The 26,716-nt window shown below is 35.7% G+C and overlaps 1 protein-coding gene across 3 annotated transcripts; it reads right to left on the bottom strand.

Annotated features, from left to right (window-relative positions):
• Window positions 1-551: 551 nt before the first annotated feature.
• Window positions 552-26,342, bottom strand: LOC108285014. Of its 3 annotated transcripts, none has more exons than XM_037729039.1 (8): window positions 26,048-26,342; window positions 19,318-19,462; window positions 16,871-16,964; window positions 10,750-10,868; window positions 7,655-7,797; window positions 3,788-3,985; window positions 1,866-1,920; window positions 552-727 (listed from the first exon to the last, which is right to left on the bottom strand). In XM_037729039.1, the coding sequence occupies exons 1-8, from the start codon at window positions 26,056-26,058 to the stop codon at window positions 602-604; spliced, it is 891 nt and encodes a 296-aa protein (XP_037584967.1). In that variant the 5' UTR covers window positions 26,059-26,342; the 3' UTR covers window positions 552-601. The 3 variants fall into 3 exon arrangements, with proteins under 3 accessions (XP_037584967.1, XP_017357500.2, XP_017357501.1); XM_017502011.2 differs by having other exon boundaries at window positions 552-725; window positions 1,852-1,920; window positions 26,048-26,341; XM_017502012.2 differs by lacking the exon at window positions 1,866-1,920 and having other exon boundaries at window positions 26,048-26,336.
• Between the last annotated feature and the right edge of the window lie 374 nt (window positions 26,343-26,716).

The raw sequence follows: 26,716 nt of genomic DNA on the forward strand, positions 1-26,716 counted from the left end.
GATTAGGAAGAGTTAAAAGTAGTTTTCTTAGATATTTCCAATACCTCAATTTATTCAAAGGACAATTGGAAAGTCCTTTATTGGATATTGTAGAGCTGACTGATGTAAGAATTCATTAGAGCTGGTGAGGAGATAGATAGGCTTGTTGATTTATAAGTTTTCTTCATGAACTGAAAAGGCTTTCTGTCACAGAAATTATTTTCTAACAAAGGAGTTGTTCACATTATGTTTCTCTTTCAGAAAATTGTATCCCCTACACAATTTATTCCCTGAAACTGTTTTGAGCTGAGCCATCTGGATAATCCTGCACCTGGTACACATGGGCCATTCAGGAGAAGAATGAACTAGGGACACAAAATTAGATATGAGGTGCTAAGTTGCACATGCACATTCCTTTTATACCTATTACCTCCTGTGTATTGGAGAGTAATTAAATATTTCAGAAGGGTGGATGTAACTATAAGTTTTAGGATGAGAGCTTGGTGTAATTCAGTTGAGTTAAATAGAATGTGGTCAGAAGTCAGCCATCTTTGGCACCTATGCACAATAATACATTTCCTGTATTTATTAGCTTTTAGCGTCAGTGATGATTACTTTCTTTCTATACAGATTTCATTAGGATACAACACATATTTTTGAAAAAATATTGGTTTCTGGTGATGAGCAATCTTCTGGTAGCTTCAAGATTCCATCCAGCATTTTTAAGTTTGGCAAACAGGAGAATACTCTAAAGCAAAAAAAAAAAAAAAAAAAAAAAAAAAAAAAAAAAAAAAAAAAAAAAAAAGCCATATTGAACAAAAGCATTTTATTTCACTTATTCTCTTTATATGTGAATGGATTTTGCCTATTGTGATAAGGAAGATGAATAACTATCACTTCATTCTGTGTTCCTTATCTTTGCAGTGTAGCTAAAATGAAGTATTATTCAGTTAATTGAACTGGTGACCCTGTCATAGCTTGCCCTTTCAGGGATCTAATATATCTTCCAGCAAGTGGTAAATATTGACCAGAGAAGTGGAACTGCCTACAGTCTGTCTTTATAAGAGAATTTCATTCCAGTTTTTACAATCTTATAAGGAAAAAAAAAATCAATGAGTGGATTTAACCAACTAACCATAAAAGAAAAAGTAAGATCATGATATATGTGCTCATTATAAAGTTTAAGTTTAGAAACAGAGAGAAAGTAAAGCAAGCCCATGATATTTAGTGATAATTAAAGAAGAATTCTGGCTGGTAAATATAAAAGAGGGAGTGGGAAATAATATTGTGCTGTAAGGCTCATATTTCAAATTTAGGGAGTCACTTCTATGTTCAGAAAGAGATCTCTCAGGTCAACCCAGTTAACAGTGGTCATATACATAGTAGTGTTAAAAAGCAGCATTTTCTTTAGAATGAACAGCTTTTCTAGATCTGGGAATTCTGAGGGCTCAGGCTGGGGGAAATCTATGGCATTCGAATTTCCCTTCATGAAAGATATTGAAACCTCCTAGCAGATATGCTAAGTCAACTAATGAAGGTGCTGACCTCCTTGAAAGCTCCCATTGGCTGCATGATTTTCTTAACATTAATCACTTCTTATGCATCTCTTTTAATCCTCACAACAAATCTGTCAGATTGGTTTTTATCCCTCATTTTAAGTAACTTATTCAAAATTATAAAGCCTCTGGATGACAACGCAAATATTAAAATCTACGTCTTCAGGCTTCAAAATTCAGACTAAGCTGCAAGAATTTCTAGCCACTGATTTTTTTTTTTAAGTCAAGCTATAATGAACTAATATCATGTTTGACTCCTGGAGAATGTTAGAGAAGTTTGCCTGTAGGTGTCCCAGGAATGGAGCCACCTTCTAACCTACTGGGACTTAAAATATTAGCTCTATCATTAAGTCCTTTCTCTTTTGAATTGTGCTGTCTTCTGGATCTGAAACAAAGGAGGAGGGGAAAGCAGTGACAATTCTAGGTAATAATGATCAAGAAAAGCTTATACTTCAAATAATTCTGAACATGGTGTGTAAAAAGAGTCACTTGAAACTCTGGCCCAAATCCTCAACACAGATACCCAGTGACAAAATGAATGCTGTTACCGTCTTCACACTGTGGATTTTTGGCTTGGTAACTGAACTCATACTTGAATGAACTTCTGACTTCAGCTCAGTTCCTTAGCATGAGTGGATGCTTAAACCTTTTCCTCATATTTTAAAATGACCCCATCTTTCTGTTCAATACAACCCTGCCCTACCTAAGGCAATATAACCTGGCTTTTTATAACTTAAAAGTCAGCCTATATACACCTTGGACTTAATCCAATTGAGTTAATACTGGAAAAACAGAAGAACCTCATTATATTCCTCTTTCCTTCGTAACTCTACACCACATCATGAATTTTGTAGACAGAATTATAGTAAGACCTCAGGGCATATCAGATTTCAGACAATTCATTTTAATACTGTTATTGTAAGGCATTCTTTGAAGAGAAGCAAGTGGCTGAGCTGGGAACAAAATGCTTTATAAAACCCCACATATGAATTAACAAAACTGAAATACATAATATTAAATTATTTTATGACTAGGAATGTTCTTTCTTATGAATGATGGTTGAAATGTCCAGCTTAACCTCCTCTGATTATAGAAAATATAATTTAAACCTCCAAATATTATTATGGTTAAATATTAGCTGAATATTGTAGCAACTGTGCTGCTACTTTTCACTGTTATGTGAAAGCAATTTAAGAATTTATTATCACAGACATGAAATTGTGCTTCCAGACTACAGTTATAGGGGAGACAATTGTAGTAATGAGATTTATGTAACAACAGAGATTAGAATTTCTATTTTGACAAGTGTTCATTGTACATCAGGCGGTGAAGTCTAACATCATATAGGCTTCTGGAATGTAGTTGCTGTTCATGGGAACAGAGCAGTGTGAGAAAATAAGATGGTGAAAACTATGTCTTTTACTGAAATGGAAGTAAACAAACGATTGTAATCATAGAATAGAAATCGACCGTGGAGATGATCTAACTCTTTGTTTGACAGATTCAACTGGGAGGGGAGATAACCTGCAGTCATAGGGGTGCAAATATAAGTTGTAGAATTCGGTTGCCCTTTTTATCCTTTTAATTCCCCTAAGTACACTAATTAGTGGTGCTGGGAATTAGCTGGAGATAAATAGGTGGGCATATTACTGGGTGCACACTTCAAGGTTTAGATTCCAGTATTATCATTAGGAATGTTCCCAGTTGGGACAAAGTAATAAAAATGGTTTCTTCTTGGCAGGTTTTTGAGCTCTTTCAACACTGGAGCAAACTGAATTCTTTGTATTCACTTAATGTTGCCCTTGGGGGCTAAAGAGTGAAAGTAAAACCAGAGAATTTACAATTTATAAAATTGTCACACAGAACTTAATAAAATATACATACATATTTATAATTCTTTAAAAGACATAATATCTATTAAGCATGTGGGAGAAAATGTGTAGAATTTGAAAGTCTAAAATTAAGCATCTTTGTATAGGTAAAGTCATTACAGAAGGAGCCTAAAAATCTTACAGCAACTATAAGTTAACCAAGAAAAAAAAGTGTATTAAGATAAAATTTTAAAAAGATAAAGAAAGGTCAGTTCAAAAGTCTTTAGATGAGATCAGAAGCATGAAGTGTTCAACGTAGAGTAGATTCTATAACTATTTGCTGGTAAATTCGAGCAACAGAGGAACAATATTTTAAAATATGGTTAAAAGTATAATATTCAATGAAGTGCAAAAGGTGACTTAGGGTGTTTGGGGCCTTACCGCTTCCTGTAATTTTGGTGGAACTCACAGGGGTTCCTCCTGAGAATAAGGGATTCCAGTGGCGTGCACCGTAAACTGGAGAGTCCAGTCAGAGTCTCAATGTGGTTTTCGGCCAAGGATAAATGCTCTATCTGAGGTATCTTTGGCAATTGTTTGAAAGATGTGAGATGGTTTTTGCTCATGTTTAAAATTCTGCAGCTGGATACAAAACATAAACATCTTGTTACTTCTCTCCTAAAGAGAATGGTTAACTACCAAACCCAACATAAGACTAGCATGCCTCCTCTAGACAACTCAACGGAGTAACAGTGATGTTACTGACATGACTGTCACATGCAAACTATGTGACAAATATGGTTTGCAAAAAAAGGAGAAATATTTATAGTAGAATATTAAGAGAAAATAAGCAAGATACATGAGACCATAAGCTTGTGGAGCATAAGAATCTGCATTCTTTTCTAATGAATATGCTTGGTACCTGACTTGACCCATGGTGGATTCTTGATATATCCTAATGAAAAGGATGAATAGCTGCATATCATCCCAGCAATATAAAAGTAGACACACACAAAAATAATAACTTGCGAAGAATGCTGTCTTTAAGTAGTGAGAATTTTTTAAATTTTCTGTAATTTAAAAAAGTCTATATTGAGAAAACAGCATTTTAAATCAGAAGAGGCATTTTTAATATAAAAGAAAACTAAAACGTTTCTTAAAAAGTAGTGTGTTAGGCATTTCAACTGAATACATTTTCCTGATAGATATTGCTTCTCAATATTTTTGCCTTAAAACTGTAATTGTACAAGACTGTGCAAATAGAGAAAATAATTCAAAATCTATCACTGACACTGTATAAGTTAGGATTTAATATCATGAGGTAAATACAGGGTACATATTTATTTGCCTTGGGCCCCATAAAGATGCTTGGTAAATGGTCATTGCTAATGGGAAAGATGGTTCTGTAAAGAGAGAACTGCAATACACAGGCATTAGGAAAAAAAAAATCCCTTTGAACCACCCAGATGTCATTGCAATTTTTTGTATCTATTATTTGTATTTTTGTTTCCTTTCAGTCCCCCTTCATGTATATATTTTATATAGATCTCATCTGACTTTTGATAACTTTTGACTTCTGCTTATTTCCAGAATTCATATAGACTTCAGGAACACTTCAGTACTATGACAATTTCTCATTGAAAACCCAGTCCAAGAAGTTCCTACCCTGCTTCCTTTCTCCCTATTCTCCTCTGCAATCTATTATTTTCTTGTTTACTAGCCATGATCTCACTTTTTGGTGGGTATCCTTTTATCCTTTCAGTGTCTCAGATTCACCACATCATAGATTGCCCCAGTCGACAGGAAATGTTAGGGGAGAGAAGCAGGGCAAAGCAGGTGGGAGGTGACACAACTTTCTCTGGGGATAGGGAAAGGAGGCTTTGAATATACATGCATCCATGATTTTTTCTTCCCTAATGAGTTGATTTGGCAGTTGTAAAGTTTGATTTGAAATTGTATAATTTTATATTATAAATCTTACCTCTAAAGAAAAGAATAACCAAGAAATGCATCTAGAGAACACTGAAACTGGGTCAAGTCTTTTAACGATTGTGATTTTTCTTTTTCAAATAAAATAGTAAAAGCTTGAAAAGCTTATTGATCTGAATCAAAGCAACTTCAAATATTATAAGTAAATAATCTTCTAGTTCAATGTTCCTAAAATATACTATGGGCATTTGTGACTAATATTTTTGTTTTGTGTTTAAATGTTATAATGTGTATTTAAATATGTATTATAAAAACATAACTAATGCATCACTATCGTATCCCCAGTAGCTAGAAGAGGGTCTAGCCAAAAAAAAAAGAAAAGAAAAGAAATACTGAATAAATGAATATCAGTGATATTGATTTTTAAATTTATGGTAGTAATATAAAGTTTCTTTCGAAAATTTTTATTTGGGTATTTTTATATTGGTTATTTAAAAAGAGCAGAAGTAAATTAGAATGCTATGTAAGTGTGTCTAAAGTTTCAAAGAGGCTTTGAAAATGACTGAAGGTGGGGAAATGCAGGCACGTTGCATGTCCTGGCACTTCCTGTCTACTTCCCTTTTGTGTACAGCTGTAATGGCCTCGTTCTGTGACCTTCTCTCAGCCAATGGTCAGAACTGTAGCTTAACCTGCTCTAGAAATTACCCTTCCTTTTTGTGGATGCTCTATTTCCTTCATCTAATTCACTCATGAGGACCTCTGTTGGCCCTTCTCATTGCCACCAAAGCTCACTCCACCTACCCATTCTGCTTGCTGAAGCAAATAGCAGCTCCCTGTAATAAGGATTCTCAAGCAATCCCTGAGCAGAAAGAGATTATTTTTAACAATATGAGTTTGGAATCCTTGAGAGACCAAAGAGTCTGTAAATATATATATTTTTATTTTTAGTTTATTTCTATCTTTAATCTGATAACCAGCCTCCACTCCAAAAACAGGATGTTACCCTGACACCTACTATTCTTAACTACCTTCTAAAGTCTTTCCCCATAGGTGTTCAAAAAATATGACTAAAAATTACTATCTTACGACCATAATGTGTATGTAATGTAATTGCATTTTCCAGTTTATAACATAAGGAAAATGGCAAACTTTTCTGTGCATACAAATAATTTACCTAAAATTTAGTAATAAAATATTAATTTGAAAAAATAGATGTTTCCTACTAAAGTATGACATTTTGATACATAAATTTCTCTTTTTGCCTTGCCATATGTGCCACTTTAGTGCAAAGTGTCACCTTTAGACCTGACCACATAGGTCCAGTGTGGGTGGAAAGTCTCATAAGTGCCAAAGCAGGAGACTAAGCCTCGGCCAGTTCCTGTGTAATAAATAAGAGTGCAGAAAGGAATACAGTTAGGAATAAGTAGCATGAGTGATTAGATATGAACCTTATTGAGCATTAAGACTTGATTAAAGCCTTCTTGTACTTTAAGCATGATTATCTAGGAACTTCGAGTTGCTGTGATCAGGGACTGATAGGGGAAACTATGGAATGCGGCCACAAGGCAAGAGCATTAATACCTGTCCAACATGGACTGGTGGCCATCAGCAGGGACAACCTGTTGAATGCGAAACCAAGCCCTCTGTCACACCGCATAAGGGTTGCTGGAGGGCATCTAAAATCTCTGCGGTAGCTCCAGTGCTTGGGGAAGCACCCGCTCCTCAGCCGACCTTGGAAGGGAACATCTCTGTCCTTGGGCGAGTCGGAGAATGCTCCACTCTCCATGCTCTTGTGGGAGGACTGTCAGTCAGCCCAACCCGCAGCTACCCTGGGGCTTAATTGTCTCTGTGGTGCTGTGCTGTATTGGTTACATCTGTGTCTGCTTTCACTCCCTACTTCTGCACCTGTTCCTCTTTTGTAGCTAGCAAGAAGGAGCATACTTCTTGAAGCCTTTGTTCTTACTAGTGGGCATAACATAAAGTGCAGATGCATTTCGCTGCCCCCTGCTTCGGGTACTTGCAAGCCCTGGGCCCCTGTTCCTTAGACACGTGATTTGCTTGACCCTCTCAATAGACTCACCCTACCTACCCTGCCCCCTGTTTTGTACCCAATAAAAGTCAGAGTGTCCAGGCACTCGGGGCCACTACCGGTCTCCGCATACTGGTGGTAGTGGTCCCCTGGGCCCAACTCCTTTTCTCTTGATTTCTGTGTATCGTGTCTTTATTTCTACAGTCTCTCATCTCCGCACCTGTAGAGAACACCCTCTAGACCCAGCAGGGCTGGACCCTGCAGTCCAGGTGCAGTATGTACAGCTAATGATCACATGCATCTAAATAGCAAAGACTTTAACCTGGTAACCACACGTGCTACAGATCAGATACCTTGGCAATCTTATGGCACTTAAGTCCACCAGTGAATTATCCACTAACCAGAGGGTTTCAACTCGAATTAGTCTTCTAAGAATTCTGTTAAAATTTTCAACTTGGTAAGGATCCCCCAGATCCTGAAATGAAATGTTCAAGTTCTGAGGAAAAACCAATAAAAAGAAAAATATAAGGTTTTTTTTTTTGGTCAACTTTAGTTATTCACCTAAAATGTATTGTATACATTAATTATACCAGTAGTTTTTAACCTTTTTTTTTTTTTTTTTTTTTTTTTTGGTCCTCCAGAGTATTCATACATCCAAACACAATTATGTTGCAGCAATTCTCAAGACAGGGAGGGTGAAGATCTTAATTAGAATTACTGAGCAGCATACAGGGTTTGGGAGGGTTCCAGGGGTGTATGGAGGAGGAGCAGGATTCTCAAGCAGATTCTGAGATTTTCTATGGGTGTAGAATGGAAGAGATGCACTTCTGACTGCTTTACATGATCAGTAATCATTAGCCTCACTTGAAAATCTCAGAAATCACATTTATAAAACTTTCAGAGTAAGATAACATCATTTGAAAGAGAAAAACGATGGTTTTGTTTAAATTAACTAGAGATACATACTTCAAAATGACTTGGTGTGCTTCAAAGATAGTGAATGTTTTATTTTCACTTTTAACGTCAGTAACTTTGGTATAAAACACATTGCTACCACTCTCAGTGGTTGCACTGCTCTTGTAAAATGCATTCCTAAAAGTCAACTTAATTTTTTTTCCATATTTTACCATCAATTTCTGTCAATAATTATTGAATAGAATGACAATCCCTTTGTTAAAAATTTGAGTCAAACAATTGCTTTTTTAAAGAAAATAGACATTATCTTTAGAAAGATTATTAAGGCCTTTATTTTAAAATGAAACTTGAAAAATGATAAAAGTTTGTGTATTACCTATACATTAAAATTATCTCCTCAGAAACTTTTTAAAAAATTTATCACTATTTCCTAAGTTTTCTGTGATAGTTTAGAGTTTATTTAGAGTTTCTCTTACAGTATAGTTATTGAAAGGACAATTAATTTTTCTATGAATTTACTGGCAAGGCTCCATTTACCTTAAAGTATACCCAAGGTTTAAGTTGCAAGTATAATGAAGGAATGCATATAAACGCCTGCTGGGACAAGTCCTAACATGTGTGATGAATTATATTGTTTACTGAGAATGACGGCAAGGAAAACTGAGCCAGCCCCCCAAGCAGAAAACTGCTTAGGACATTCTAAAGTAGTAAACAGTATATTTATGTCATACACCAGTTAAACTAGTTCTTTAAGCACAGGATATGTGACCCTGCCCCCGTGGCTCCCTCATGGAGAATGCTTTCTGGTTTGCCTTTGATCAATGGTAGGCAGGTACCAGCTGCCTGACTAGTTTATCTTGGGTCTATGAGAAAACACAGAAAATCTGCTTGTTAATAATAATCACCTGTTCAGAGAGAGAATAAATACGTGGGTCAGCGTCTGCTCAAGGCTCTCAGCTCTGAGGGCTGTTAGCTTCTGAGGCTGTCAGTTTGGAAGGTTAGAAGTGCTCTAAAAGTCCCACTTTGCACTATGTCTATCCCTATGTCTGTTTCTGAATACCTTCAGTGGTGCCTGGGTGGGCAGCTCTTTGACCAAGCTGGCCTCGATAAACACCAAAATGACCACTCCTAAAGAGAGTCTAGGAATGGAGTTGGGGCCTTAGGTATGTTGTTTAAAATTTTAAAATAAGTAGATGTGTTGTTTACGTTTTTATTAGATTGTATCCATTCATCATATATGAATAACTTAATTTGAAAATACAGAACCATACTGGGACATGGTATTCCATTTTTTTTTTCATTCCCTGAAAAATTGGATAACTTTGGGCAAGTCAGTTTTCTTTCTGGACTTCCTTTTCCTTCCGAAAAACAAGAAATTTAAACCAGACCCTCTCTAAAGCTCCTTCTTATCCCCTAATTTTATAATTCTATGGTATATAAGTCTGTGAAGCAAAGGAGGCATCAGGAGTCCTCAACAGAGAGCTTTCTCTCTCTCTCTTCTTTCTTTCTTTCTTTTCTTTTTTCTTTTCTTTTCTTTCGTAGAAAGTCATTTAGGGAGAGAAACAGGAGAAGGAGAGAGAAACCACTGACTCTCACACTGAGTGAGAGAATCCACAAAGATGGAATCCAGGAGGGGAAAGCAGCTTCCACACTGAGTGGAAGGGAATAGAGAGAGATGGAGTTTAGGAGGGGAAGACAGGCTTCCATGAGAGTGTGGAAGGGGATCCCAGAGTGGAAATCCAGGATAGAGAAAAACGGCTTCTACCAAGGGAGTGTTCCTTGAAGGGGATCCAAACATGGAGCCTGCCAACAAAGAGTTTTAAACCCTGTTTCGTTTCTGGAAGTCTTCTTAAACTTTTCAAGTATAATTCCATCCCTTGATACGAAAATATCAGCCTCTCACTCTGTTGTGAATAGCTGACTTATTCTTTTAATTGCCAGCAACACTTGTCTTTCCCAGTTAACTCTTCAGCCCTCTGCCTAAGCATGATTTGATCCAGCTGGAATCAGAAGCTTGAAGTAGTGACAGCGCCACAACTTTATAGTGGTCAGGTTGACTAACTGCAGGGGATGTTTCGGTGTTTGTCGCTCAGTCAGCAGGGTGATTTTCAGTACCTGGAAATGACAATCCAGCTCCCTCACTGGTGAAAAATTTGATTTGTTCCAGCATAGATTTGTTTGAGCTAGCTGCTCAAAAGTTTCATCCTGATGCATGGTTCAAAGGATTCCAGACTGCATCATAAACTCATTGATATGACTTGTCCAACATTTGACTTTTTAAAAAAAATTAACAATTTTGTTCTCAAATATTTTAAACTTTTTGTCAAATTTTAGCAATATCAGGTTAAAATAATGGTTAGAAAATATGTGGCGTATCATGATGAAAAGAAGGGAGGAAGAAGTAATAGAGAAGCCCACCACTGAGTTGTAGAGAAAGCTCTGAAGAGATGCTAAAAGTTTTGTTATGTATGCCTTTAAAAAAGAAAAAAAGTCAGTGAAAAAATAAGCTTTTTTTTTTCTTTAAAGTTCTCACCTTGCAGTCTTCCCAGTCTCCTTGTAGCCATGTTTCCCATTTGTTTTTTTCAAGAACTCTTTTCCTTGGGGGCAAGGCACACTCTAGCTGTCTGAAAAGGTGCCCTTCTTCAGAGGGTCCTAGGTAAGAACCACAAGGTGAGATTTTGGAAGTATGGTTAGGGGGCAGGACCGGCATCTTCACTTGATATTTGGCCAGTTATTTGAAACTCCCACTAGATATCAGGACTAGGGGAAACATGATTTGACCCACATAGTGTGAGCAGTAATAAAGTGATGTAGCCCACTCCTGTCTCCCTAACCTGGTTGAGGGAAAGGTTGGAGACACAAAGATCCAGGACTCCACCGCATTTTTAATTTCCTAATGGTTGAAAATTACTTTAAAAAAAAATTTGCCAAATAACTTTCCTATCTTCTGAGAAAATCGAGCTAAACCTTTCATTTGACAACACGAAACCAGATACAGTTATGACAATAATAAATTAATCAAAAGATGACTATTAAATATCTAAACCACTCAGTTTCCTCAATATCCTTCTGTTGTAGGAGCCTATGGCTGTGTGTGAGAGGCTTACTACCCAGCCCTCTTAGAACAAGATGAGTGACACAAAAAAGAGGAAATATGAAACAAATCAGCAATTTTACTTTTTTATCTGCTTTGCTTTTTAAAAAGCATTTTTTAAAAAAGGAAAATTAATATAGCTTTGAAAAACTGGGGTTATAGATTATTTAAATTTCAATTGTTCTTTTTTATGCTATCCATGGTCTAATTATTTTTTTATGCTATCCATGCCTTTAGCTTAAAATTTCACTCATAGATTTATTTTTAAATCTAATTTAGCACATCACTATGAAAATGTGACAGTTAAAATATAAAATGTCTCTATTTTTTATATACCTGCCTTAAATTCTGGGCATATATTTTAAGGTTCACAGATAATTTAATTACTTTCTAGGACTATTAAATGGAGAGGGGAGTTACTTCTATTAATGGTAGAAAAAAAAAGTCAACATGTAGAATTAACTTTTAACTCTACATAAATATTTCTAGCCCAGTCAAGTGAGAACAATCACTAGTACAATGATTTAATCTTCATATAATTTTCTCTTTGGGGATTGTGAAGTCATTCCTCATTTTCTTTCTCTTTTGTCTCTTAATTCAATAAGTCACCTTATCCTAGCAGTTTTCCCTTTGAGAATCTGTCCCTTCCTTTTCAATGTCTAGGTTCTCATGTCTTCCCACTTAAACTGTAATTACTTTCTCTTGAATCTTCTTGCTTGCAGTGTTCTCTCCTCTGATATAAATGGCACACGTTACCATACAACCTTGCTAAAACATAGCTTTTATCATAGGGCTCACTACTCAAAACACTTTGGAAATTCCTTCTTGCCTGCAAATCCTAGTTTGTCGGATAAGGCTTTCCACAATCTTACCTCAATTTCCATTTCTGAACTCATTTCCCATTGTTTTCCAACATTATCATCCTCCAAGTAAGGTTTTCACAAAACTTTCAGGGATAGGGAAAGAAAGTCCTGTTTCCAGTCTGGAATTGGTTGGTAGGTAAATGTGGGACTACAGATGACTAATTTTAATTTCCTGATTTTCAGTTTTTCATGTTGGCAAAAAATAGAGGTAAGGCCTGAATCAAGGGCTGACCAAGAACTGAATTTGGTGAGAAAACATGTTTGACATTCATGGTGCTTTATAAAAATACTGATTTCCAGTACTTTAAGGCCAATATAGGCTTTTTTATTGCCATAGTCCCCTACACTCTGTAGTGTGCTTCCCCAGCAAACTTCACTCAGATATGATGATAACCAGGCCCCTGAAAGCAACCCCACACTAAAGTACTTCAGTTTCCTACCAGCTCTATCATGGTGTATTTCTATGAGTCACACCTGGTACCATTTGCATATACTTTCCCTACTCTGTTTTTCTGGAATGTGTGACTCCCCTCATTTCAAAGGTAAAAGAATAAAAAGGACACTGAGGACATCAAAAACTTTGCTTTTGTAGCCTGTTTGCTTTTGTGGACTATGATAAGAAGTAATAAGTTCATTTGTGAATAGTTTATGGAAGGCAAAAAGAGAAAGTCCGATATTTTGTTATTTCGGCACAAACATCAGTTCTTTCCCTCAGGGGCACGTGGAGGTCAGAGTGTAGCCTTCCCTTTCAGTCATTTCTCCAATAATGAACTCTGCTCTTATCACCCAGGAAATCCTTTGACCCTGAATGAGGCCGTATCTCAATCAACTTACAAATAAAATATCCTTGTGTTAGGAAATCTTCATTGATGAGGTGATTGGATTTAAAAATCACAGAAATGGAAAACTGGAATGATCACCTAATTGACCAGGGAGACCTTCAGGCTGTGTTATTATCTTTCCCCACCCCCACTTCAAATTTGGTGGCTTTCTCTGTGCACCAGATAACCCAGAGTTATTAAACTCTTCCCTGTATTGTTTGTTTGAGTGTTATTGATCTTCTGCTCTTTTAATTATTTCTTTTTAAAGTAGCTTTCAAAGCTTTCTTTGAAGTTGGAGGCCAAAGTTCACTTCCACTATGAGGAGTTGAATTAAATTGGATTTTTTTTTCTCAGGCTTGGTTGGTAATTTAAGATCTATCTTAGCAGCTGAACTACCGTCTGGAAAATCTGACAGTTCAGGAATGTTGGCTTTCACTTGCTCCCTCTCAGCCTGTTCTTTGTCCCCTCACTGGATTTGTAACACAAAATAGCAGTCATTGAATTAACTTTCTGGATATTTTTGAAGGGAAAGAATCTATTCTTTACAAGAATTCTGCCAGCAGTTTACTCTTCTGCTTTATTTAATTGTGAAAACTTCAGTCAGCCTTGATCTGGCAATCGAAGCCTTCAGCAATTGCTGTTTATCACACACCAGATAACCTTTCCTTTCTTGTGAACTCTTCCTGAATGTACGATTGAGGCAATTGAGATCAACTGAAGTAGCTTTGATGGGTGTTTCAAGATCTAATCTGGAAAGAGGGTAATTCTTCTCAAAATGCTTTTGAAAAGCACTTGTTCTCCATGCCACAAAACAAACTTAAACAAAATTGAGAGCAATGAAGGAGGGACATCTATTTTCTCCCTGGTTTGAGGTGATAGGATTTTTTGAGTGTTTTCCATCCCCGTGATCATGTTCTGGTCCTTTTATGACCAGTCACTTACAAGAGACTGGGTGTTGTTAATGATCTATAGAAGGAAAATGCACTTTTATCTCTGCAGAGCAATGATGTCTTCTGCATGAATGGCCACCACGGTCATTACGTGGGATTGGTTTTGCTGAGTGATGACCTCAGCACATAACCTGGTCACTTAAGTCAGGGAGAGGAGACCTTTGGACATCCTCTGCACAAGCTCATTTTCAGTTTATTCTCACATTTTATTTTCTCGTCATCTCCAATTTCTGCAGTTCTCTCTAAACCTCAACCCAGCACGTGTGCTTGGAATACAATCTCTTTTTGCCTCTCTCTGATGGCCACAATTATCAACCGCCTGCCCCTGCATACACACACTCATGTCAGCGTTTGTACTTATCAGCCTTTTCACTTTCTATTCAAATTTTTTTATTCTCTTCCTTTCCTCATAACTCTTAAACAGTGTTTCTCATACGATGGCCTTCAAATCATCTACAACAGAATTCCCTGCGATAATTTTTTACAAATCTGGATTCTGGGCTCCATGCCTTACTAACTACATCAGATTCTGTGGGAGTAGGACCCAGGAATCTGACTTTTCACACACCTCAAGATGATTTGTTCACACACTGAAGCTTAGGGACTGAATTAAATCCTTTCTGCTTTAGTTTGTGACGTAGCTCTCTTTTCCTTTTGCTGGAGGACTCCTTACACATGCGACACACTGAGCCACCACTTCTCTTTGTGTCGTTCTTGTCTAATTCCCCACAATTTCTCACTCTTGAGGGGAAAAAAATTCTAAGGTCCCAAAAGGACAACTCTAATTTATCCCCAGTAGTACTATCTACTCACATCTTAAAAATAGGAGTCAGTGCTTGGCTGCAAACAGAGCTGACAGAGTTAAAGCATAAGAACATATTTTACTCCAAGTACAAGAAAATTATGCAGTTTCAGTTCTCCCCTTCCTTTGCCAACTGAGTTTAAACGAAAGAAGCATCATCTGGGGATCCTCTGAGAGGGGAAATGGGCAGAGAAGTGGATCTAAAGCCACTTTTCCTAAATCAATAGTAAAATTGTACAATATACAATATTACAAGTCCACTAATACAGATGGAAGATAGCCAAGATATTTGTTTCCTAGAAACTAAACACTCCCTGAAGCAGGAATTATGTCTAATATTATTTCATTGGCTTTTGTGGATGCAAAAAAAGACATGAGAAACACATGGTCTCTGTTCTTAAGAATTTATAATCTATTGAAAGCTGCTCTTTGCAATCAAACATTATGTATATCAATGACTGCAGATAGCAGTTATTCGTACTGTTATACTATTACCCTTATATAATCTGATAGAATAAAACAGTAATAGCAAAACAGTTATTCTACCAAATTTAAAGTGCTGTGTGAAAATGTAAAATGAGACCACCTGATTCATTTAGTGTGATGGTTAATTTTAGATATTAACTTGACTGAATTAAGGAATACTCAGATAACAGGTGAGACATTGTCCCTGGGTATGTCTGTGTATTAGTCAGGGTTCTCCTGAGAAACAGAACCAATATGAGAGAGAGAGAGAGAGAAGAGGGGGGTCATTATAGGAATTGGCTTATATAATGATGGAGCCTGAGATGTCCCACAGTATGCTGTCTGCAGGCTGGAGAACCCATGAAGCCAGTGGTGTCACAGTCTGAGTCAAAAGGTCTAAGAAATGGGAGAGCTGATGGTGTCACTGAGTGTGACACCTGAGAATGCCTGAGAGTCTGACGGCCTGCTGATCCAAGTCCTACAGTCCAAAAGCAAAGACGTCTGAGTTCTCATGTCCAAGGGCAGGAGATCATTGTCCCAACTCCAAAAGAGAAAGAAAATTCAGTTTGTCTGCATTTTTGTTCTCCCTGGGTCCAACCACTTAGATAGTGCCCACCCACACTCAGTGAGGGCAGATCTTCTTACTCAATCCATTGGTTCAAATGCCAATCTATGCCAGAAACACCCTCACAGACAATCCCAGAAATAGTGCCTTACCAGTTTATCTAGTTATTCTTTAATGCAATCAAGTTGACACCTAAAATTATCCATCTGTGAGGGTGTAGCTGGAAGAGATGGGCATTTGAATCAGCAACCTGAGCAAAGATTTGACCTCGCCAATGTGGGCAGGCATCTTGCAACCCATTGAGGGCTCTGATAGACCCTGATAGAGTGTCACTATCAGCCTCCTGATTTTCAGATCTTCAGACACAGACCAAATTATACCACCGGCTTCCCTGTTTCTCCAGCTTACAGGAGGCATATTGTAGGACTTCTCAGTCTCTACAATTATGCGACTCCTATAATAAGTATCTACTTATCTCTCTATCTCTCTCTCTCTCTCTCTGTGTGTGTGTATATATATATATATATATATATATATATATATATATCAATATGTAGATGTATATATACAGATGTATATATTGAGAGGGATATATACATTGTGAATAACATTGTTATAAAAAATAGTAAACTAAATTTTCAACAAAGAATATTGGTTAAATACATTTAATGATATTCATATGATAGAAAATTATGTAAGCTTTAAAAAGTATGATTTGGGTACTGTTTAATGGAATGGAAGAAATGCTTATTTTAAGTGAAAAAAAATTTCATGTGCGTATGTATATATATGTATATATTTTACAACAAAAGAGTAAATGGAAACGAAAGTCAGAGTGGTTATTCTGGATAGTTGGTTACAGGTTCTTCTTTATCTTTCAATTTTTTCCAATAATGCCGAATGTTATTTATATAATCAGTTATAAGAATATGCTTTCAAAGGTGGCTTCACATATCAACAATTCTATAGTCTTGAAAAAGGAAAATTTTATCTCCAAATGATGTCTTTTTCTTTCTTCAAGTAATGTCTTTTAATCCACAAAAAATTCTACTCAGGGGATGTACACAAAAAAAGGCACACATTTATTCTTTTACCTTCTCTTACTCTTGGGCAACGCAGTTGACTTCCTTGAATGTCATGTTGTTCTACCTTGTGCCAAGTGAGGTACTTACAAGAATCTGAAAGAAGCTTTAAAATAAGAGAGAAGAGAAATATATAACATCTGGCAATATGTAGTTCACTTACTTCCATGTGTAAAAGTAATGCAAATCCATGCCAAACACTTAGCCAAATTGAACTCCAAATATCTAGTGGTGTGTTCATGGAAATCATCTTAGTCCAATCTAAATTATGTGTTCTTATTCAACTTTGCGTCCCCAACATCTGCAACTGATTTACTTTTGATGGTAAATGACATCATGAATAAATATGTATCCATTCATGATCTCCTTTAAGCCAATTTGTATAAATTGTCCTTTAATATTTATTGAATATCTCATGAGCAGTCTCATTCCATTTATAACAGTTCTAATTAAGATGTCTTCTGTTGATTATATAATCCTTCTAACTTGCTCCAATTGTACAAGTTACATTTTTTAAGGCTCCACAGAGAATCCCTCCACATATGATTACTGTTTTAAATGTTTAATAATAGTTGTTATTCTCTTTCTAAGACATTTATTAATCATAGATAATGGTTTATAAATTAGTAAACATTTTGGTGGTTATTCTTGGAAAGAGTTTCAACTTACTGACATTGCTCTTAAGATGTGTAGTTCAAACTGAATGAAATATTTCGGGTATAGCCATCTTGCTCTGGACAGTATATTACCAAATGGAACAAGTGCCAGGATCACATTTGGGACCATTTTAATTGTTTACTAACATTGAGGTTGTAGTCGATCCTAATTTCAGTATTTTATATAACTTGTGATCATTTCAGGGTTAACACAAACAAAAGGCATATTACTTGTAAAGAATATTATGTTAAATTTTGCAACAGATTCATTCTTCTTTTAACCAAAGTTATACATGTGTACAAACAAACTCAGAATATTTAGTTTAAAAAATATTAAGTGTTTGGAACAAATACTCTATTCTTTAGAGCAGCATTTGGAAAGTGCTGCCCCAAAATAAGTTGAAAAGAGTTGGTTTTTTAATAATAATTTAACTTTGATGTGTTAGCTGCATTACTTACTCACTGAATGACCTTGATTGCTTCAGTAAATATCCCAATATCTTCATTTAAAAAATAGTACACTAACAAAAGCTTATTAATAGCAACACTAAAAAGTTAACTTATGCTTGGGCAGTTCTTAGAGATAGTTTGAGGGTTTGCTTTCAAGGAATTACTCATCCTTTTGTACTATTCTTTTAGGAAAACAATCAACACAAAACATTTTAGATTATTAAGGAATATAGCCCACAACCTACTCTTGGCTGTTCAATTTATACGGTTATGAAAGCCTCTTTCCCAGCATGTTATGTGCTTTTGGAATTTTTCTTTTCTTGTTTCTATTATAGAATAAAAATTTCTTGGAAGTTAAGTTTCCTAGGATTGCCACCCAATGCCTCTGTGCTATCTTACGAGACTAGTGCTGGGAAAAGAAAAATTGTTCTAAGCTAAAGCTGTATTCAAGAGGAAACTTTTTCTTTTTCACCAGACATCTACTTTCGTACAAAACGCCTGTTTGTTTTTTAAAGGAGCTAAGTGGTTGATTTTGAAACTTCTGACATTATAGGAAAATGAGCTGCTGCAGGTTTTCATTTATTTCTGTGTAAGGTTTTCAGACTGGTGCAGATATGTGTGACAGTTTTTCCTTCCTAAAGAAACAGTGAATATTTGTGTCTTGTCCTGTAGTTTTTTCTTTTTCTTTTTTTAAATTCTGATAGGCCAATTGATTAATGTATTGTTCAATAAATGTTTGATGCTAGCATGCTTCATTATATTCAAAAAAATATATTTTACCACGTTATATGTCAGGCTCTCTCTTAGACACTGGGGATACAATGTTGAATAGTTGTGCTTGGAAAAACTTTCTACAATTTGGGAGGTAGACATATTAATAACTCATCTTAATCCAGTGGGATGCCTGGAATAATTATGTATAAAGGGAAGGGAGGAAAGGCATGTATGATTTCCGTTAGATGGCTTAGAGAGAATGTCTTACAAGTGAGTCTGGGAGAAAAGAAAAATGTATCTCACAGACAAAGGAAATTCCAGAAAGAAAGGAAAGTAAATCTCAGACTAGAGACAGAATTTGCACTCAGGAGGAGAAAGGAAAGAGCGCCATTTTGGTTTAAAGAGTCATTACCTTTTCTACTCATCTCCTTCTCCTTTTTGATCTTCCTTCCTCCACGCCAACTTCTTTCTTTTTTTTTCGTCTCTCTTTTAATTGGGACTGAGAGTATCAACCTTTCATTTCTCCTCTCACAATTACAAAGGTAGGGGTGAACAGCTAATACACTTATTTTTAAATGCTAAATACCAAAATATGTTTTATAAACTTAATCAGGTAAAGAGTTAATTTAAAGTATTTACCAAGGATGATATTCCAGAATCCAAACGCAGGTGAAATGTTCCTCTCCTTGATGGAGCTGACCCAATGTGGGTCTCACTTGGATCAGAGTAGTATGATGAATTAGATGGACAAATCTCTTGACTACTTGTATTTTGACCTGAGGAACTGAATAAAAGAAAATGCTTAAAGTGTTCATATGTTTTAAAGTTTTAAAATGTAAATATTCTTGTTTAAAACAGTAACAGGCTGGGCACAGTGACTCAGGCCTGTAATCCCAACACTCTGGGAGGCTGAGGCCGTCACATCACTAGGTCAGCAGTTCAAGACCAGACTGGCCAACGTGGTAAAACCCCGTCTCTACTAAAAATTCAAAAATTAGCTGGGTGTGGTGGGTGGGCCTATAATCCCAGCTTCTCAGGAGGCTGAGGGAGAAGAATCGCTTGAACCTGAGAGGCAGAGGTTGCAGTGAGCTAAGATCATGCTACTACACTCCAGCCTGGGAGACGGAGATTCCCTCAAAAAATAAAAATTAAAAAATTTTTAAAAACCAACCAAAAAACAGAACCAACAAAAACAAATTATAATCATAAAGTTTTCCCTTGAAAGAGAGATAATATCATAGATTTTAGAAGGACTTTTAACTCTTCATAGTTCTAACCAAATTTTTATGGCTAATGGTCACTTGAGACATTCTTCTGAAAGGTAAGGGTGTCGACATAGACAGTATCTTAGAAAAAGCATCTAATAATATATGTGAAAACACATGCGAGCGCGTGTGCGCGCGCACACACACACACACGCTTATAAGATACCAAGCAGGACAGCTCTCATGCTGGAACAGCTTGCCTAGTGGAGCTACAGCTGCAGATTTGGCAAGTACAAGCATTCTTAAAATCTCTGTTGGTCTCTCCTGGATTCTGGAACTTTGAGATTTTCCCTAAGCCTGTTATATTTCCTCAGATTAGTGGCAAACAACTTAAAATATCAGGTTCTTTAACTAATTTTACTCACTTTGGAATGCCACTCAACCTTTCATGTAACAACACTTCAATTCTCCTTGTATTCCTATATTTATACTACTGAGCTGTAAAATATATTTTCTGTTCTTTTACACCAGTTCTCTGGCTTAATATTCATTGCTCTGAGACCTTTCCCTTTCTCCTTAGAAATAGTGATAAGTTTCTCTTTCTGTAATTGATGCTGTACATGCTGTTAAGCCACTAATTTTAAAAATTTTGATCTAAATATTTTTATGTGTGTAAATTGAAACTAGAATCACATCTTTCTATATTTATGGCCTCTTTTTTTCTCTTGGTAGATTATTTTTCAATCTCTAAAATCTTAAGAGAAAGATTCTATATTAGTACATTTATAATGACCCTAATAGCAATTTTACTGATAGGAAACTACACATAATTTGTTTATTAAGGCTGCCTTCATGAAGTACAATGTAGAAACATGTTTTATTTTTTCACTTCTTAACTGAGCTTGTACAATAGAAGAGCACAACCATTATATTCTAAAACAGGATCATTCTTTTAAACAGCATCATATTCTAAAATATCATTACTGAGCCATTAAACTTTTTTAAATGACCTATGATCAAGGAGAAAATTATTTCTCTATCTGCCACTAAATTCAAAAGTCAAAAATTTGGTGTTAATTATGTAAAAATATCATAACATATGTATTTATTTCATTTTTTTCTCACTTGAGCAATTCTTTAACAGTTTAGATACTGCTTTTTGAAATTATCAGAAAGCATCATGCCATAAAAACAAATTAACAAACATGAGAAAAACACAATTTCTGAATTTCATTATTTCTGAAGCAGATAAATCCTGCTATCTAAAACTGGATTTTTAGCCAATAATTATGAGAAAAAACTTGAGGGGAAAATAGAATAATAAATCAGAGGATTAACAGGAATGAAAGTTTAACTGACTTTTGGGTTCATTTGTCTTTACTAAAATATGCTAGCCTTTTTATGCCAAAATAAGAAAAATAAGGACAATGGATATGGATAAATCTTCCTTCAGTGACTTGTGTCTTGTGATTATAAATACCAGTGACAGTTAAACAATGAGGGGTTGGGTTAATAGAATAACCTGGAAGTCTCCCTCCCTCTGTGTTTTAATCTAAAGTATGAGATGTGGCATTATTGTTTTATACAATCTCCTTAAAGTAGGACACAAGGAAAATAAAGTTCATATAATTACAAGATCTGATAAGAAAGATTTAGTTGATTGGGTTTTTATTACACCTTCTTGTGTAGTTTTGCAAGATAAGCATAACAACCTTAAGGTGAAATTAAGTTTAAAAGTATAAGTGAAAATTATCTCATTATCTTAGTTTACATTAGATTTCTTTCTGGTTTAAACTAGAACTCTTTATGGCATTACCCCAGTAATGACCAGGCATTTATTAATAATAGAAGGTAATTAAAATTTTAGTAATACAGGTACATAGTCAGCTGACACCCTTACCAGCTTTCTCCCCCTCTCTCTCTCCTTCCTTCCTTCTTTTCCTCTCTCAATGCATTTCATTTTTTTCAGAATGAATTGAAGAATGATAGTGTTTCAGCTAAGAAAATTCCAACTAACAGACGACCAGTCTGATTGTCTTTGAGTATGAAATCTACTTGTAGGCCCCAAAGTCTGGATTCCTTTTCTCACATTCTTAAATTACTCCAGGTACCACACCCTGGTCAAGGCACTTAGCATCATCTCTGATCCTCAGTTCTGTATCTTTAATATTCAGATGAAAATGTGGACTATGCCTCAGGGATAGGGTGTTTTGTTTTATAATATTACTGCTACAATGGCAAGTATTGTTATTACTAAAATCATACTTTTATAGTTTTTATTTATTGACATTTGCTATGTGGTAGGCACGATACTAAGAGATTTACATGAATTAACTCATTTAATCATTCCAATCACGTAATGAAATAATTAACATTTAACTTTATAGATGAGGAAATGTAGGCACAGAGAGACAGGGTAACTTGCCCAAGTTACATTAGTAATTAACCAGTCGTCTTAACTGCTAGAATTCATACGAGATGCAGATAATTCCTTAAATAACTGTAGAGATCTATCACTATCAGGGTGCAGTTGTTAAGAAAAATCATTAACATTGATTTTTCTTATTCTAATCACTTAAACACATATAAATAATTGTACTAGTTAATAGAACATGTAAATTCAAGCAGTTGTTACTTGCCGAAAACAAAAATTAGGCCTTCAGTAGTAGAACCTATGAGAACATTATTCCAGATAACATCAAACTGTTTTTTAAATGCTCCTGCCCCTCTTTCCCCCGAAAAATAAAACCAGACAAATGCAGTTTAGTTGGTATATTGGTTTACTCAGTTTTAATCTTTCTACCTGCAGTGAACAAACAGTTATCATAAATTACAAATCTAAACCTTTATGAAAGAGGAATTAATTTTATTAATGTTCCAATATAAAGCTGCCATGGAGACAGTGCCATGGCTAAAACTGTACAGCATTTGTCAGCCATGATTTATAGTGTCTTTAAAATAGCTGGCATTATCTGAATTGGCCATCTAGTCTTGGTTGAAAAAAAGTGTAGAACGGCTAGCAAAAAGGAATCAGGTGAGCTGAGCCCACTGGATGAACAACAATAAAACTTATCAATTCATGAGCCCTTTCATCAGAAGATTGCAATGTTCTTTACAATCACAAATTTCTAAGCCTCATAAATTGTCTGTGGCAACGGTTGCTATCTGTTTAATTAAAATGTCAAGTTGGTGATTGTGTAACTTTGTAAGGGGAGTGAAGGAGGAAGTGACAGATGGCCCTGTTTCTGAGGTGAAGTTGAGCTCTTAAGTCGCATAAAGATATGTTGAGCACACATCATACACAGGCCATGGAGCCCCTTTAAGACATGTAGGATTGTCAAAACAGTATAGAATACAACTCAGCTTCTAAATGTTCCATTTATATTCATTGCTTCAGCCTGACAGCTTTGTATTTAGGAAAAAAGGAAGGAGAGCATGTTGAACTTTATTTTTCCGTTAGCAAAGCGTTTCAGTTGGCAAAGGGCACTACTCTTTCCAATCACTCAGCCTCCTACTCCCCTCCAAAAAAATACTGAGCCAGAGTCTCAAAGTCAGTGAAGCCAGGTACTTCTGAAGCATGGGCTAGAAGAGAATTACAATGAACGCTATAGCATTAAATTTGGATGAAAGGAAAGATAAATTCAGCCTCTTTGATTTCTTAGACCATTTTTTTTCTTTTAAAAACCCAGAATTTCTGTCCTTTCTCTGCTTGTATTTTGTTTGTAAAATGGATAATGATTGTACTTTGCGTGTCAGACACGGTAATGAGATAACTGAAAGTACTCTGAGGTTATCATAAAGTCAGGAAGAAGTTTGATATGCCAAGTGGTTAATTTCTAAGCTGGCAAATTTGCTAGATGTTTTAATTTGAAGATTATTACTACATACTGATAGCTTTAAATTAAGTTTCTAAAACTAAACACATAAATTGAGTAAATATTTATCAATAAACTATTCTGAAAAGCTAGGTGTTTTGGAGATATTCCAAAAATATTTGTTACCCCAAAGTCTAGGATTTTAATCTAAATGATTTAGATTGTTGATTCTAAAAGCATACAACAATAAATTTCAATTTTGAAAAAATCACAATTGCAATTGCTTTTTCTGTACCTCAGTCTGAATGAGTCAGATTTTATGTGACTCAATTTTTATTCTTATAAATTTTGCAGGTCCCTATTAGCCCCACACACATTCTTATAAACATTTATAGGCCCCCAAATTAAGGTACAACAAAGCTAAAAGAACAAACACCTATAATACTTCTCTAGACGAAAAACTTGTAAATTTCAATGGCTACATGTGGGTTCACTGACATTTATAGAAGTGAAAGATTACTCAACAGAACCAATGAAGATAGACTGAACTATCTCCATGTTCTCTCCATGAAATTTTTAGAGCTTTATTGTAACAACATTTATAGCTGCTGCTTAGGTGGTTTTCAATACTTGAGGAATAACTACTACTCCCTATGTTGTTACAACTTTGAAAATTTAACCACATACAACACTATGAGCTAGAAGAATATAGATACTAAAAGACAATATGTGACTGAGGTAGATCTTGCTAGCAGAAATAAAACTATAAAATGCCAAATGACATTGACTGTGGTTTAGGAAGGTGGGCTGAATAAGGTTCTTGTTTCATGATGTGCAGAAATGTGATTGATGAAATACTGGCATCAAATAAACTTTTCTCCTTCCTTCTCTCTCTTACTCTCTCCTTTTCTTTTCTCCTTCCTTCCTTTCATCTTTTCTTTTTTTGCCTTTCACAAATTGAAGATTACAGTTTAAGTTGTATCCTTGGTGTAAGCCGGGTGTGGTGGCTCATGTCTGTAATCCCAGCACTTTGGGAGGCTCAGGTGGGTGGATTGCCTGAACTCACGAGGCTGAGAATGGCCTGACAACTTGGTGAAACCCTGTATCTACTAAAAATACAAAAATTAGCCAGGTGTGGTCCCACAGGCCTGTAATCCCAGTTACTCGGGAGGCTGAGGCACAAGAATAGCTTGAACCTGGGAAACAGAGGCTGTAATGAGCCGAGATTGTGCCACTGCACTCCAACCTGAGTGATAGACTGAGACTGTGTATCCAAAAATAAAAAATAAAAAAAAAATAAAAATAAGTTGCATCCTGGGTATCACTTTTTAGGCTGTCTCTAAAATCATTTTATAAAGATGTATTAGTTGAGAAATAACAATATTGATAGTAAAGATTATTTTATACGGAACAAATAAAGTTTCTCCTGTTAGTGTATTAAAGGAGTTTTAGCAAGCAGAGAAAAAATGAAGTTTACAATTCTGCACAGAACGACTATCCATTTTAAACTATTGTGTGCTAATTTCTCCAAATTAATACACATTTAATTTTTAACATTAAAATCAAGTACCTTGACACTGTTTGAGATATGCAGAGTTGACTAAATAGATCTTCTATCACTCCTTTGATATTCTAATCCCTTACCTAAACACAATTCATTTCTTAATTATAGGTAGTAAATGGAAGCTATAAGTAAGTTTCATACACTTTTATAAAACCACGATATACTTAATCTTGAAAACTGAAGATGAAAATATTATTTTTAAAATGCGAGAGCTGGGTTTTATACTAATGTAAAAACAAAAACAATTCAAGAAACCTGCAAACCCTCTAACTGTATATTGTTTAATTATCAGCATGTTTGAGAAACACTTATGAAACCGCTGTGAAATTTAGGAGTAAGAAAACAAATACTGGGTTTTGGCCTCTATTTAATCTAATTTATGGCTTTAATGAGCTGGTATAAGTCCTGTTTTTATGATAGTAATTTCATGTAAACAGAAACACTAATAAATATTACCTTTCAGCTCTCTTGCCCATTTTTCTCATGAAAATCCACAAATGCTTTCTGGAAGAGTCCCATGTCTCTTAGACATACCGTTACTAAAAGAGTAAGCCCACCTGTCTCCATCACAACAATAATCACAGAAACTGCATTGCATTTGTAACCAGTTACATGGTATTAGGGGAGAGAGTGGCAGTTGAGTTTGCGTCTCATAATCAGTAACACAGGCTGCATGACTTTACGTCTCTAAAGGATATTTAATCTGGTAACACTATCTACGTTTGTTCGGCTTTTTTTTCTCTCTCCACTAATGACAATGATTACTTTTAATTTAATTTTCCTACCTTTCAGACATGTCTTGCGGGTGCAAAAATTCCTCTTGCCTTCATAAATCTATTTTCTGAAGACATTTTTCATCATGTTCCCTGGATGGGATACCAGAGCTGTCCACCAAGAATCTGCAGCCTCTTCTGGGGGTCTTCCATGGATTCACTGTGACCAAGGAAACAAGCTGTTACCTAGCAACATGGCCCTTCAGGAGGTATTGTTACCAATCTCTTAGAGCTCATCAAAGGAATTCCTGTGCTCCTAGAGCAGCTTTAGCAGGGATCATTGCTTCTAGGGAGTTGTCTCAACTGCGATATAACTGAACCTTGACTACAGAAACATAAATGATAGCAGAGGGGATAAATGTCCATAGCATTCCTGAAAGGTTCGCTGTCTTCGGTTCCATTATTTTTTGAATTGTTTGCACTGGCTTGGGTTTCTTGAAGTCACACTTGTGCAATATATCCCCCAGTATCTGGTTTCTTGCTTTTCTTCTGTAGAAAAAGGAACAAAATGGAAGAAATCTAATTCTTGCTGGAAGTTTGCTCAAAACTCCTGTGACTTGAAGACTGAGAATTCTGCCTTGTTCATAACAAGAAATAAATAATAGATATTTATTTCAAAGCAAGTTTTTAATAACTTTTCACAAGAAGGAGTATATGTATACTTGCTTATTGGCCCACCTA

This window comes from Cebus imitator, unplaced genomic scaffold, assembly GCF_001604975.1.
Source record: "Cebus imitator isolate Cc_AM_T3 unplaced genomic scaffold, Cebus_imitator-1.0 Scaffold287, whole genome shotgun sequence".
Classification (NCBI taxonomy): domain Eukaryota; kingdom Metazoa; phylum Chordata; class Mammalia; order Primates; family Cebidae; genus Cebus; species Cebus imitator.